We start from the raw sequence: 13393 nt of genomic DNA on the forward strand, positions 1-13393 counted from the left end.
TGTTCCTCAGCAGTCCTACTGACCAATCTGCGCCCCCAATCTACATTTGCCAATTCCTCTCTCATCTGATCGTACTCCCCTCTGTTCAAATAGAGGACACAGGTCCGGGACCCTACTTTCTCATCCTCAATCTGCATCAAAAACTCAACCATACAATGATCGCTCGTCCCAAGATGATCCCTCACAACAAGGTCCCTAATTCTACCTGCCTCGTTACATAACACCAGATCTAAGATAGCTCGCTCCCTCGTCGGTTCCATCACACGCTGTTCAAGGAAACTATCCCGGCAGCATTCCAATAACTCTTCCTCAAGCCCAACGTGTCCGACATGGGTCAACCAATCAATATGTAGATTGAAATCCCCCATAATTATCGCCATTCCATTTCTGCATGCATCATTTATTTGCTTGTTTATAGCCCGCCCCACCTCCAAGTTATTATTTGGGGGCCTATAGACCACACCACCAGCGTCTTCCTCCCCTTGCTGTTCCTTATCTCCACCCACAACGATTCCACGTTCTGCTCTTTGGAGCCTATGTCTTCCCTTACTACCGCCCTGATATTATCCTTGATCAGCTGAGCTACCCCACCCCCTTTTTCCTCCCATCTATCCTTCCTAAACACTTGACAGCCCTGGACATTCAGCTCCCAGTCCCTGTCACCCTGCAACCACGTTTCCGTAATGGCCACCAGATCATATCCATTTGTGCTGATCTGTGCCACCAGCTCATTCACTTTGTTCCGAATGCTTCGTGCATTCAGGTGAAATGTCTTTATCCCAGCCTTTATCTGGACCCTATTTGAAGGAATGCTACCAACCTTTCTCATGCCCCCTACTCCCTTTATTATTGGGACATCCTCAACATTTTCCCCAGACAGTGAGAACTGGCAGGCTAATTTACCATGGGGCAGCTTATTTGAATCTAATTCTGTCCTCACTAATATTTATACAGGTGGGTTTTCTGGAAGGGATTACTGCATAATGTTAAGAATTAAGCATGTTGAATTTTTCTCCAAACAGGAGTGCTGCAGCTGATGGCAGTACCTCTACCAACCAAGCACAGCTACTGAACTTGGTTTCTGTGACTCTATTTTGCATCAGGCAATTCACTTACTAATCAGTCCTTGGAAAATGACTGATATTTATGGCTAACATGTGCAGAACAGAGTGAATGGAACGTTCCATCAGCCAACACTTGGTCAATGCTCTCATACCTTAAGTGCTTCGAAGGTGAGCTGGACATCATTAGTCTGCTTTAGATCAATGTAGTACATCAGCAGTTCTCGAGCACCAAGCTGCATGAACACAGCCAACAACTAGTAAAAATCAGAAACGATGAGTTATTATTAGAAGGCAAGCCTGTAAAGGTCACCAAGTGTCATCAATTGAATTTCACACCAGCACACAATCAGGCATAATGCAATTCCCTTCAAAAAAACTGAAGTACGATTGCTGCAAGTTCTCAACCAATAAACCTAGGATCTAGAGTTCAAGGTCCGGCTAATTTTCATCTTCAATCCTGGGTCACACAGAGCAAACTATAGATCAAATAACAATGTTCAGCTTGGTGATGTGCCACTGACGTCTATTGGCAGAATTTTGGAACTGCATCATCTGTCAAATTCTTCCACAACTCAAACTGTTTTCTTCTAAAAGAACACCAAACTAGTCCCTGAAGAGGGCAACTCTAATGGGATGCTCAAGACACTGGCCAACTCTGGGACTTCTCAAGAACCTTTCCTTTTCTCTGTGATACCAGGCAATGAATATAAAGGTCAACTCTGGCAGCTCTATGAATCTTGCCTATGATCAGCGAACTGACATGGAGCTAAGAACTTTGTGGTTCAGTTTTAGTCATCAATGCGGGGATAACACCACTGTCTGGACTTTGCTCAAAGTGCCAGGCATTGATTATAATCAGAAAGGATAGATCGAAGAGCTTGAACTCAAAATGGGGCCGTTTGAAATAATGTATTCCCATTTTTGGAAACAGTGAATACAACAAGCTGAGATATCATAGTACTGCACCAACAGTCTAATGCCTTTATTTATCTGTGCATGCACATCTGTGCAGATGTAAAATATGAGATAAACAAACAAGATAGGTTGCTGGGTGCTTTAGACCTGAAACAGCTCTTCAGAATGTAAACTGAACTTAGTTGTCCCTGTTAAGGTATAACCGAAAGATTATCAAAGTTTCACCTCTGAGAATGCACTGTGAGAAACTACTGGAATAGTTATCATTCTTAAAAGATAGTCCTTGGGTCTTGGTGTAATAGGCATGAATGGCCCTCTGTGTTCTTTCCATGAAGTGGTTTTTCCAAAAGTGTTCTTTGCTTGGTTTGATTCTGGCTACCATGTTACATGGCGAGAAGCATTACACAGGATGTGGAAGACCAACAAGAATGATCCATAGTGTAGAAGCAAATAAGCCAGAATCAGTGGCACGGTGGCACAGTGGTAAACTATTAGATTAAGTTTCCTTAAAGGAACACAACTTCACTTACAGAGCACATTATGCATGACTGGGTTTTGCAATAAAACATCAACTTACGTTGAGCACCTCCACAGGAGATTGGCTAAAATTCGAAGGACAATACTGAAAAACACTTGAGAAAAGGCCATCCAGCCAATCAAAATTGATCCTTCTGGTATTCCAGCTCTCCCACTATAGCAATCAACATTCTGAATGTCGCAATATCTCCATTTCTGCTCATCCCACATGTTTACTGCTCCTAGTTAAGATGCCCTTTCCAATAAAATGTTGTTTTAATTTAAATTTAAGGCCTCAGTCCTAAGTAATCTGAAGTGATGTTTTGAGTAATCTGTACACCAGAATTACTTATATACTCTGCAGCCTAGAAAGAAAAGACAAGTTACCCTTAGAACGATAGAATTCCTACAGTGCAGAAAGAGGCCATTCAGCTCGAGTCTGCAGCAACTCTCCAAAAGATCATCCCATGAAGGCCCTCATTTCCACCCTTTCCCTGCATGTTTATCATGGTTAATCCATCTAATTTTCATATCTTTGGAATATGGGAGAAAATCAAATCACCCAGAGGAAACCAATACAGCCATGAGGAGAACATGCAAACTCCACGGAGTCATCCAAGGCTAGAATTGGACTCAGGCCCCTAATGCTGTGAGACAGCAGTGCTAACCACTATGCCACCGTGCCACTGATTCTGGCTTATTTGCTTCTACACTATGGATCATTCTTGTCGGTCTTCCACATCCTGTGTAATGTTTCTTGCCATGTAACATGGTAGCCAGACTCAAACCAAGCAAAGAACACTTTTAGAAAAACCACTTCATGGAAAGAACACAGAGGGCCATTTATGCCTATTACACCAAGACGCAAGGATTATCTTTTAAGAACAATAACTATTCCAGTAGTTTCTCACATTAGTGCATTCTGAGAGGTGAAACTTTGATAATCTTTCGGTTATACCTTAACAGGGACAATGATGACCCCATCCTCAAAAGAAACAACTCTGACTACAAACACTCAAAATAAAACTATTAATCTTGCACACCAGCCACTCAGGATGATGTATGGTAGAGTGGGCTACTGATCTGCTAATTATTGGAATCTAGCAGTGACTATTATTTTGAAACCACCACTACTTACTGACTCCAAGAATTCTATCCAGATGAGTTTGTCAGCCCTTAACCCAGGTCTAGTCAACAAGGGTCTACAGCCCAGAACCAAAAATTAAATTTGTACCTCACCTTTCACAAAATCAGGATCAAAGCACCTTACAGCTAATTGATTGTAGTCACTTCATTAATGTAAGGAAACTATCCCAAAATGACAGACAGAATGGGCCAAACAAACGGGCAGCATGGTGGTTAACACTGCTGCCTTTCAGCATCAGGGACCCGGGTTCAATTCTGTCCTTGGGCAACTGTCTGCATGGAATTTTTGTCTTCTCCAGTGTTTGCATGGGTTTCCTCCCATTCTCCAGAGATGTGCAGGTCAGGTTGATTGGTCATACTAAATTAACTTAGCGTCAGGGGATTAGCAGGCCAAGTACATGGGCTAACAGAGATAGGACCTGGGTGGGATTGTTGACAATGCAGTCTCGATGGGCCAAACGGCCTCCTCATGCACTGTTGGGATTCTATGGCCACAGTGCAAAATGAAGTTTCATACTGGGGTAGCAGGGGATTCTTCTAGATCTAAACTGTCTATACTTGACCTGGAAGCATTTGCTTCCAACATCATATCATATTTAGCCCTCACATAAAAATAAAGTCATTAACGAAACAAATTCTGGTACGATAGCAAAAGGGTTCCATTACTGGGCTAATAATCAAACCCAGAGAACAATTTCAAATCTCATTTAGAAAATATATCTAGCTTTTTAAACACATTAGTAAAAGCGACCATGAAGCAATTGGATTGCTGTAAAAATCCACTGGATCATTAAAGCCCTTTAGGAGAGAAAATCTACTATTCCAACCTGGCCTATGTGTGACTCCAATTCTATGCAAACATGGTTGGCTTCTAACTGCCTTTGGAAGAACCTAGCAAACTCCTCAACTGTATCAAACTGCATCAAACTTCTCAGGGATAACTAGGAATGAACAATAAATAACTCAATGTTTGCAATGTCCAAATCCCAAGAATAATTTTGTTTTAAGTCAGCCTCATTACTTACCTCCTGATATTCCCCCAAGGGCGTCAAGTACTGTAGAATTAACCTTTGCTCAATAGCAGAGGTTAAAGGGAAAAGGTTATAATTATTGCCAATCACCCAAGATGACATTTCTGACCAGCTGTTCGACTGCTCGTTGCATATTCGTTCAGAGTCCAAGTTGCTAAAGCTGAGTCTCTGTTTAGTTGCTTTCCTTACATTCTCCATCTCAGTCCTTTGCCCACTCTTCCCCTTCACTCCATCCTCATGTTCTGTGTTCTTGATAGTGGAGTTGACCCTGCTGCTGGTTTTGTGTGAGGAATTAATTTGGAAGGACACATCGTCAGTGCAGTTCTCACCATCTTCGGCTTTCGATGTATCGCCATAGTCCATGTCCACTGCCTCCTCGTCCATTGGAAGTAGTGGTGTGAAGTGTGGTCTCCGTGGGCTCTGCCACTTCATCTTCTGATTGTTTTCCAAGTCTTGTATTTGTAAATCTCGCAAGCGCTGCAACATCACTGGCACCTTTACGCAAGTTAGAAATGGATCGTTAATACTGTACATAAATAAGAGGAAGGCGGCCCCTGGTTTAATTTCTAAACAATTACAAAATTAATTAGTTTCATTTTTAAACTAATTTCAATGCTGCTTTAGAATCAAAAGAACTTGTCTTTGTACTGAGGATTTAAATTCTCCAGAGAGCAACCACAGGGGTCACTGAGGAAAAGGGGTTTCACTTAAATTCTCCAAATTCAGCTTCCAGCAATGTTCTAAAGAACATGAGCATTTTACACCCTACTGACACAATGTTGACTTTAGTGGCTTCAGTCCCAACCATCTTTCTTACTTTCTGTCAGACAGCTGCTGGTAATGGATGTGGCTGCACTAGAGCCAATGGAGTGATGGGGCTGTGTTTTGGGGCTTGGGATGAGAATTGTTCATTGATGCACCATCAGTGGAGTAACCCACATCCCTGGAATTTACCTCTTGTCACATTCCTGCACCATGACACCCCTACTCCCCCTTTGTATATCACTGTTTACAACCCTTCTTTACTTTTCTCATTAGCACTCTACTTCACCATTGATCATCACTTGTCACTTAATTACTCCTGACCCTCTTCCAAAATAAAAATTCCTCTTCAAAGTTGTTTAAAAGCTGTTCATTTTTAGCACCTTCCAGTTCTGATGAAAGACCACTGGACTGATCAGTTCTCTCTCTCTCCACGAAAAGTATCTGAGTGTCTGAGCACTTCTAGTATTTGCTGTTTTTATTTCACTGAAAAGCCACTCCAGTAAACAGTGAAAGAAGAAATGCAGAAAATCTGGCCTGAACTACCTTGAGGCCTACTATTCCAACACTACATTGACACCATTAGGTAAAGGAAGGAGGGTTAGTCGCAAGGGTGAGAGTGGCAGAGGACAAAAAAGAACTCAATTTTTTTGTGACAACAAATCATGTAATTATAGCACTTACATTTGTAGCAAAATGCAAATACTGCTAAGTCACTTCAAATAAGTGAAATTATTAGACTTTGAGTGGGAAGAAGCAGTTTCCCTTTGTTTCCCTTCTATTACTGTTAAGTTTATGGACCAATGCATCTGCATCAAATCACCAAAGTGACTTCAGCATTTAATGCAGTTTAGCGCATTTAATACAGGATGAAGACATTGATCTGATTCAAAGTCTAGACTAACTACAGAACATGAACGTCCTGGATTATTGTGCACGTGAAGGCAAACTATTACCTAATGTGACCCCATTTTAACTTACCACCAACTTCTCAAGGGCAATTAGGGATGGGTGAAAAATACTGGCCTTTCCAGGAGTGTCCACGTCGCACAAAGGGATAAAAACATAGCTCCTGAAAATTAATGTGACCCCCGACACCAGCAAAAACAAAACAGGGATATTGCAGCATAGTAACATTTAGTATATAGAAGTGTGTGGATCATGTAAAAAAAATTATTTTATGTACTCAGGTTTTAGCTAAAGTCTCATATCCCTTTCGTAATGGCAGACTCCCCACCCATCCACAATGTAATCAGCCCCTCTCCCCAACCACTCACTCTGCTGCCTTTCAAAACCTCAGCCCCTCCCCATGCATCCACTCAGCAGCTCAATTGTGCCACTGAACCGCTCTGTTGCTCCTTCATGGCCAGGCTATGCCACCATGACTTAAAGCTGTCAATATATATTGCTGAAAATCCAGAGGTTTTTGACGCTAGCACATACTGTGTTCCCTTTTGGTGATATTTTCCTACTTTTATTGTAATTCAACTAGCAGAGAATAAAGTGGTGACATTCCCTAAAACTGGCACCTTTCCAGTACCAGTGGCAAACCTCTGGTTGTTCCCTGCCCGTGAACCTGCACTCCACCAGAGTGGTGGGTTAAGGACCACAGCTAAGGCCAGGGTTGCATAAGGCAGAGTAGTGATTTCCCTGGGCTTCTGATCTCAGCCTCGCTATAGGCAAAAATTTCCAGGTTGAGACTCTCTCCTCCCAGCTTTGATTGCATTGAAGGTGGCAGCAGCCGAGGAGAGGCAGAAGTCAGAAAAAAAGGGACAGATTCCATTATCCAAAAGTTGGAATTCCATCAAGTGGTGGAAGTTTTTCAAAATTAGTTCCATTATAATTGCAGGGATAGATGCTGGAGCTTTGATGGGGGCGGGAGGGGCGACAGAGAAAAACTTGCACTATTTCTTCAACAGCTGTCAAAGGCCGTTATGAATCTTAAGCAGAAACCATATTAACCGGTCAGACTGTCAGCATCACCCCTTCCTCATCCCAACAGCAAGTGTGATGATATGAACCAGTGCTCAAGTGTCCCAACCTATTGACATTAACTATGCCACTGCAGGAGTCTAACTGGTGGCTAGCAGGTGGCCGTTGCAAAATGGTCCATGATTGTCACAAGAGGTTACTGCAGAAGGTCAGGGGACATGGAGTTGGGGGTAGGGTGTTAGCATGGATAGAGGATTGGTTGTCAAATAGGAGGCAGAGAGTGGGGGTCAATGGGTGCTATTCGGATTGGCAGTTGGTGACTAGTGGAGTGCCTCAGGGGTCGGTGCTGGGGCCTCAGCTATTTACCATTTATATAGATGATCTGGAGGAGGGAACCGAGTGTATGGTGTCGAAATTTGCTGATGACACCAAGATTGGTGGAACGGCAAATTGCGCGGAGGGTGTGGAGAGTCTGCAGAAGGATCTAGATAGGCTGGGCGAATGGGCCAGGAACTGGCAAATGGAATTTAATGTTGGCAAGTGTGAGGTGGTCCACTTTGGTAGGAATAATGGTAGGAAGGACTATTATTTACGGGGCGAAAAACTGCAGCAGGCGACGGTGCAGAGGGACCTCGGGGTCCTTGTGCATGAGTCGCAAAAACCCAGCTTGCAGGTGCAGCAGGTGGTCAGGAAGGCGAATGGGATGCTGGCCTTCATAGCGAGGGGGATTGAATATAAAAGTAGGGAGGTCTTGCTGCGGCTGTATAGGGCATTGGTGAGGCCGCAGCTGGAGTACTGTGTGCAGTTTTGGGCGCCGTACTTACGCAAGGATATTTTGGCCTTGGAGGGAGCGCAGAGGAGGTTTACTAGGCTGATGCCGGAGTTGAGGGGGTTGAGCTATGAGGAGAGGCTGAATAAACTAGGCTTGTACTCGTTAGAGTTTAGAAGAATGAGGAGAGATCTCATTGAGACATATAAGATGATGAATGGGATGGAGAGGATAGAGGTGGAGAGACTCTTCCCGCTCAGAAAGGACAGTAGGACTAGGGGGCACAGCCTCAAGATAAAGGGGGGCGCGGTTTAGAATGGAGTTGAGGAAGAACTTCTTCACTCAAAGGGTGGTGAATCTCTGGAATTCTCTGCCCGTTGAAGTGGTGGAGGCTACCTCGCTAAATATTTTTAAGACGCGGGTTGATGGCTTTTTGATAAGAGACGGGATTAAGGGTTATGGGGAGAGGGCGGGAATGTGGAACTGAGCCACGACAGATCAGCCATGATCTTATTGAATGGCGGGGCAGGCTCAAAGGGCTAGATGGCCTACTCCTGCTCCTATTTCTTATGTTCTTATGTCTCCTCCATTTAATCCAAGCACTGTCAACCACTAGGTCCACTGAAGATGTTCCTTCCCATGCATAATATACGCACCTATGTTCCTTCACACTGTAAATACTCAGGCATAAAACAGACATCACGTCATCTCATACAGGCTGAATAACTGCTCCTACTTGAGCGCTTACGAATCTTTACTTTGTAACTAAATGTACTTTGAAACATATAGTCATAGAGGTTTATATCACAGCAACTTACTCAAATGATTTTTATACAGGTTTACACAGCAACAAAAAAGACAATTGAGTTGATTTATTGTCACATGTATTGGGAAACAGTGAAAAACATTGTTTCTTGCATGCTATACAGACAAAATATACTGTTCCTAGACTACACAGGGGAGAAGGAAAGGAGAGGGTGCAGAATATAGTGTTGCAGAGACATGGGGTTAGACTTGCAACTTCATAAGATTGAATTCGTGCTGGAATAAGGGAAACATGGAGATGGAGTTCAATGGCTTGGGAGGATTATTGGGAATTTTTAAAAATTTATATTGATTGTCAGAGCCATCCACTTCTTCTCTGGAACCTTCCTGAAAAGCAGTAGAGGCCAGAGATTTGGCAAGCACCTTCACTTGGAGCTGAGAAATGCCCCAAGGAGACCCATCAAAAAAGGAAAAGAAAACTAAACCTCCCTTGCACTTATGAAGACAACACAGTATGTAGACAATGGTGGTGGACAGCAGGAACAGTCACTTATCCTGGAAAGGTTACATCAGATTGCAAAACAGCAAATGTAACTCTATTCAAGAAAGGAAACAGTAAATATCAAACTGCAGGCCAGTTAGCACAACATTTGTCATAGTTAAATTGCTGCAATCAATTACGGAGGTTACAACAGGGCACTTAGTAAATCTAATGCAATCAAGCAAAGTGAACATAGTTTTGTGAAAATGAAATCATAAAAGTTAAAGTTTATTAGTCACAAGTAAGGCTTACATTAACACTGCAATAAAATTACTGTGAAATTCCCCTAGTCACTATAGTCCGGCACCTTTTCGGGTCAATACACCTAACCAGCAAGTCTTTCAGAATGTGGGAGGAAACTGGAGCATGCGGAGGAGACCCACGCAGACACAAGGAGAACATGCAAACTCCATACAGACAATGACCCAAGCCAGGAACCGAACCCAGCTCCGTGGTGCAGTGAAGCAGCAGTGCTAACCACTGTGCTATCGGGCACCTGGCACGGTATCATGTTGACTAATTTACTGGAATTCCTTGAGAAAGTAACAAGCAATGTGGAGAAAGGGGAACCTGCCAATGTGCTGTCCCAAGATTCTCAAGACATTTGATAAGGTGTCACGTCAGAGATTACTGCATAAAATAAGAGCTCATGATGTGTGGGATAACATATTTGCAGGGATAGAGGATTGGTTAGCTAACAGGAAGCAGAGAGTAGGAATCACTGTATATTTTCAGGCTGGCAAGATGTGACAAGTGGAAGGCCGCAGGAATCAGTGCTGGGACCTCAACTATTTACAATTTACATCAATAATTTGGATGCAAGGACTGAATGTATGTTTGCTAAAGATAGGCAAGTAGGTTCTGAAGGATATAAAAAAAATCTGCGAAGGGACATAAATTAAGTGAGTGGACAAAAATTTGCAGATACAACATGATGTAGGAAAATGTGAACTTGGTCATTGTTGATAGGAAGAATAGAAAAGCAGCATATTATTTAAATGGAGAGAGCTGGCAGATATAGGAGGCCATGATGTTGATTACCTGTAAATACTCGCATTCCAACCATTGTTTTGTAAATTGAGTTTGTGTCTTTATATGCCCTGAAGGTGAAGAGAACTCCCACTCTCCTGACGAAGGAGCAGTGTTCCGAAACCTAGTGGCTTTTGCTACCAAATAAATCTGTTGGACATTAACCTGGTATTGTGAGACTTCTTACTGTGAGATATAGGAAGGACTTAGAGAGATTTAGGCATCCTGGGGTATGAAAACAAAAGGTAGCACACATGTAGGTAGTGATTAGGAAAGCAAATTGAATGTTGCTCTATTGCAAGAGAAATAGAATATAGAAGTAAGGATATTTTGCTACAACTGTACAGGGTGTTGGTGAGATCATGGGGACGATTCTCCAGATGGTAGGCTTGAGTGGAGGCTATTTTGTGGGCTCCCCACGCCCAGGCCTCTGAGGCTCTGACTGCTGGATTTCTGGTGCCATCAGCTCTGCACCAGAAATCAACATGGAGCTGTATAATTTATGGAAAGTAGAATTAGTATGCAACCCCAGGCCCGCTAGTGCCTCTGCTCTCACCAGGCCCAGCGGGGGTTACAATAGCTCACCACTTGCAGGGAGCTGGTGGTCCGACTCTGCTGGAATGAAGAGAGGCCATTGAGGCCCCCCCAGAAGGTTGGAATTAGGGGTGAGAGGGGTATTTCCAACTTAGCAGTGCCAATCTGACCCCCTGGCACTGCCTAACAGGTGAAGTGGCAATGCCCAGGGGGCATCTTGGCACCACCCACCAGATATTGAACTGTGCCAAAGGGATAGGTCCTCAGTGGGGTGGAGACCGGTGGGGTGTGTGGGGTCCTGCTGCCACACTGCATTCGGTGGTTACAGAGCGAAGGAGGCCAGCGATCTTGATGCTGACAGATCAACGGATGCACAGTGGCCTGCTCAGTGCTATGTTGCTGGCCTCTCCAGCAGGAATAGGCCCCGCTCCTGTTTTTTTTCAAACGTAGTTTACACTAGGGCACTCTGCAGCGCAGAGTGTTGGAGATTCATTTTGAAAGTCCCACTGAAAATAACAATGGGATTTGCTCCAGTTTTTACACAAATTTGACACTTAGAATTTTTTTTGAGAGAATCCCATCCCATGTCTGCAATACTGTGTACAGTTTTGATATCCTTATTTAAGAAAGGATAAATACATTAGAAGCGGTAGAAGTTTCATTTGATTGATACCTGGGATTATCTAATGAGGAAAGGCTGAGCCTGTATACATTCAAGTTTGGAATATTGAGAGGTGAAACACAAGATCCTTAGGAGAAGGAATCCTTAAGAGTCACCTGACAGAGTAGATACAGAAAGGATGTTTCCTCTTCTTGGGAGAGACAGGGCCTCCCATTTAAAACAGATGAGAAGAAATATTTTCTCTTAGCAGGTTGAGAGTTGTTGGAATTCTACCCTGGATAGTAGTGAATGCAGATTCATTGAACATTTTAAAGACAGAAATCAATAGATTATTGACTAACAAAAGTGTCAAAAGCTTTTGGGATAGGCAGAATATGGAATTGAGACTGCAATCAGATCAACCGTAATCTTACTGAAAGACAGAGCAAGCTGAAGGGTTCGAAAAGCCTTTTGCTAATTTATATTTTCACATGTAGCTTCCCCGTAACTGCTTTTTGAAAAGGATAGTTTGGAGACAAGCAATGGAACCAAACATTTCACTAACCTTAGTTCCAAATTTTATTTGGCTTTTGGATCCTGAGATAACTAGCAAAGCTCAAATATGGTGAATCCACTGGCAATGTATTACTGGAATCACCCCAAATACAAATACTGGGTTTCCTCAAAGCTGGCGTTTGTTACCAAATAAACCTGTTGGACTTTAACCTGATGTTATGAGATTTCTTACTGTGTTTCTTCAAAGCAGCAGCATCACATTCCTTACCATCTGTGAGTTTTCTTCCCGGTAGTTGGCAGCAATGTCTTGATTTTCCATGGCTCCAGCAAGGAGGCCAGTGGCGTAAGTTCTCAAAGGCTGATCACTCTCTTTTGCCCACTTGAACAAGTTTTCAACAATCCCCTCCTAAAGAGAGAATAGCACAGCAGCAATGGATAAGAATTCTCTGCAGCCTTAGTCAACAAATTCTCTCCCACAGTTCATTAAATGACTTAACACTGAAAATTAAGTGACCTAAATTGGAAAATGAATGTTGGTTTAATTTTTTTCATTGGTAGGGAAATAAGGCATTTGGAAATAATGTGGGAAATTGAGTTGAGGTAGATGAGCCATGGTAACATTGATGGTGAAGCAGGCTTTGGAAGCTGGGGTGGGGAGCAAATGATCCACTTCTGGGTCCATTTCTTATGTTTCATACTGAATTCAACTTCTCTCAAAAGGCCATTTTGTTGTGAGTGAGCTAAGACAGTACGTGCAGTCAGAATTTATGATGTTTGGCAGAAAGTTATCACAGCTAAATCCAATAATCTACAAGTGATGTATGGTACTGCTTCAGAGGTTAAGATGGTGTTATGGTTCAGGTCAGAAACTCCAAAGTGCTTTATGGATCCAGTCTGGATCATAGGTTTTGCATCTTGAATTTGGCTAGGGTAAGCATGAAATACTTCACTTCAGGCATGATTCAAATGACTCAATAGGGAGCTTTTATCAAACAAAGTTTATTTAAGAATATAGTTAACATGTATGGAAAGAAAATTAGCAATAATTTTTATCAATAAGAAACAAAAACAAACAAGATAATGTATAACCCTCAACAATTATCTAAAATGTTCTAATGAAACAAAACCCTTTAAACAGGTTCAACACAGCAAAGACTATGCTCATGTGATATTGGAGTGGAGTCCTTTGGTTGGAGGATTGAAAACTCTGTCTTGCAAGTTCTATTAATCCTCCTGACACACCCAGAACAGCTTCCAAGGAACTCCAGGTAG

General features: G+C 42.7%; 1 protein-coding gene across 1 annotated transcript in view; it reads right to left on the minus strand.

Annotated features, from left to right (window-relative positions):
- Positions 1-13393, minus strand: part of dcaf1 (ddb1 and cul4 associated factor 1) — an 81706-nt gene that overhangs the window by 52377 nt on the left and 15936 nt on the right. The window contains exons 6-8 of the mRNA XM_080183690.1: positions 12390-12527; positions 4667-5167; positions 1217-1318 (exon numbers count right to left, since the gene is read on the minus strand). Of these exons, the coding sequence (XP_080039816.1) occupies positions 1217-1318; positions 4667-5167; positions 12390-12527 (741 nt within the window). The remainder of the gene's footprint in view (positions 1-1216; positions 1319-4666; positions 5168-12389; positions 12528-13393) is intronic.

The sequence above is a fragment of the Carcharhinus amblyrhynchos genome, unplaced genomic scaffold (genome assembly GCF_965287045.1).
Source record: "Carcharhinus amblyrhynchos unplaced genomic scaffold, sCarAmb.v2.hapA scaffold_378, whole genome shotgun sequence".
Taxonomy (NCBI): Eukaryota; Metazoa; Chordata; class Chondrichthyes; order Carcharhiniformes; family Carcharhinidae; genus Carcharhinus; species Carcharhinus amblyrhynchos.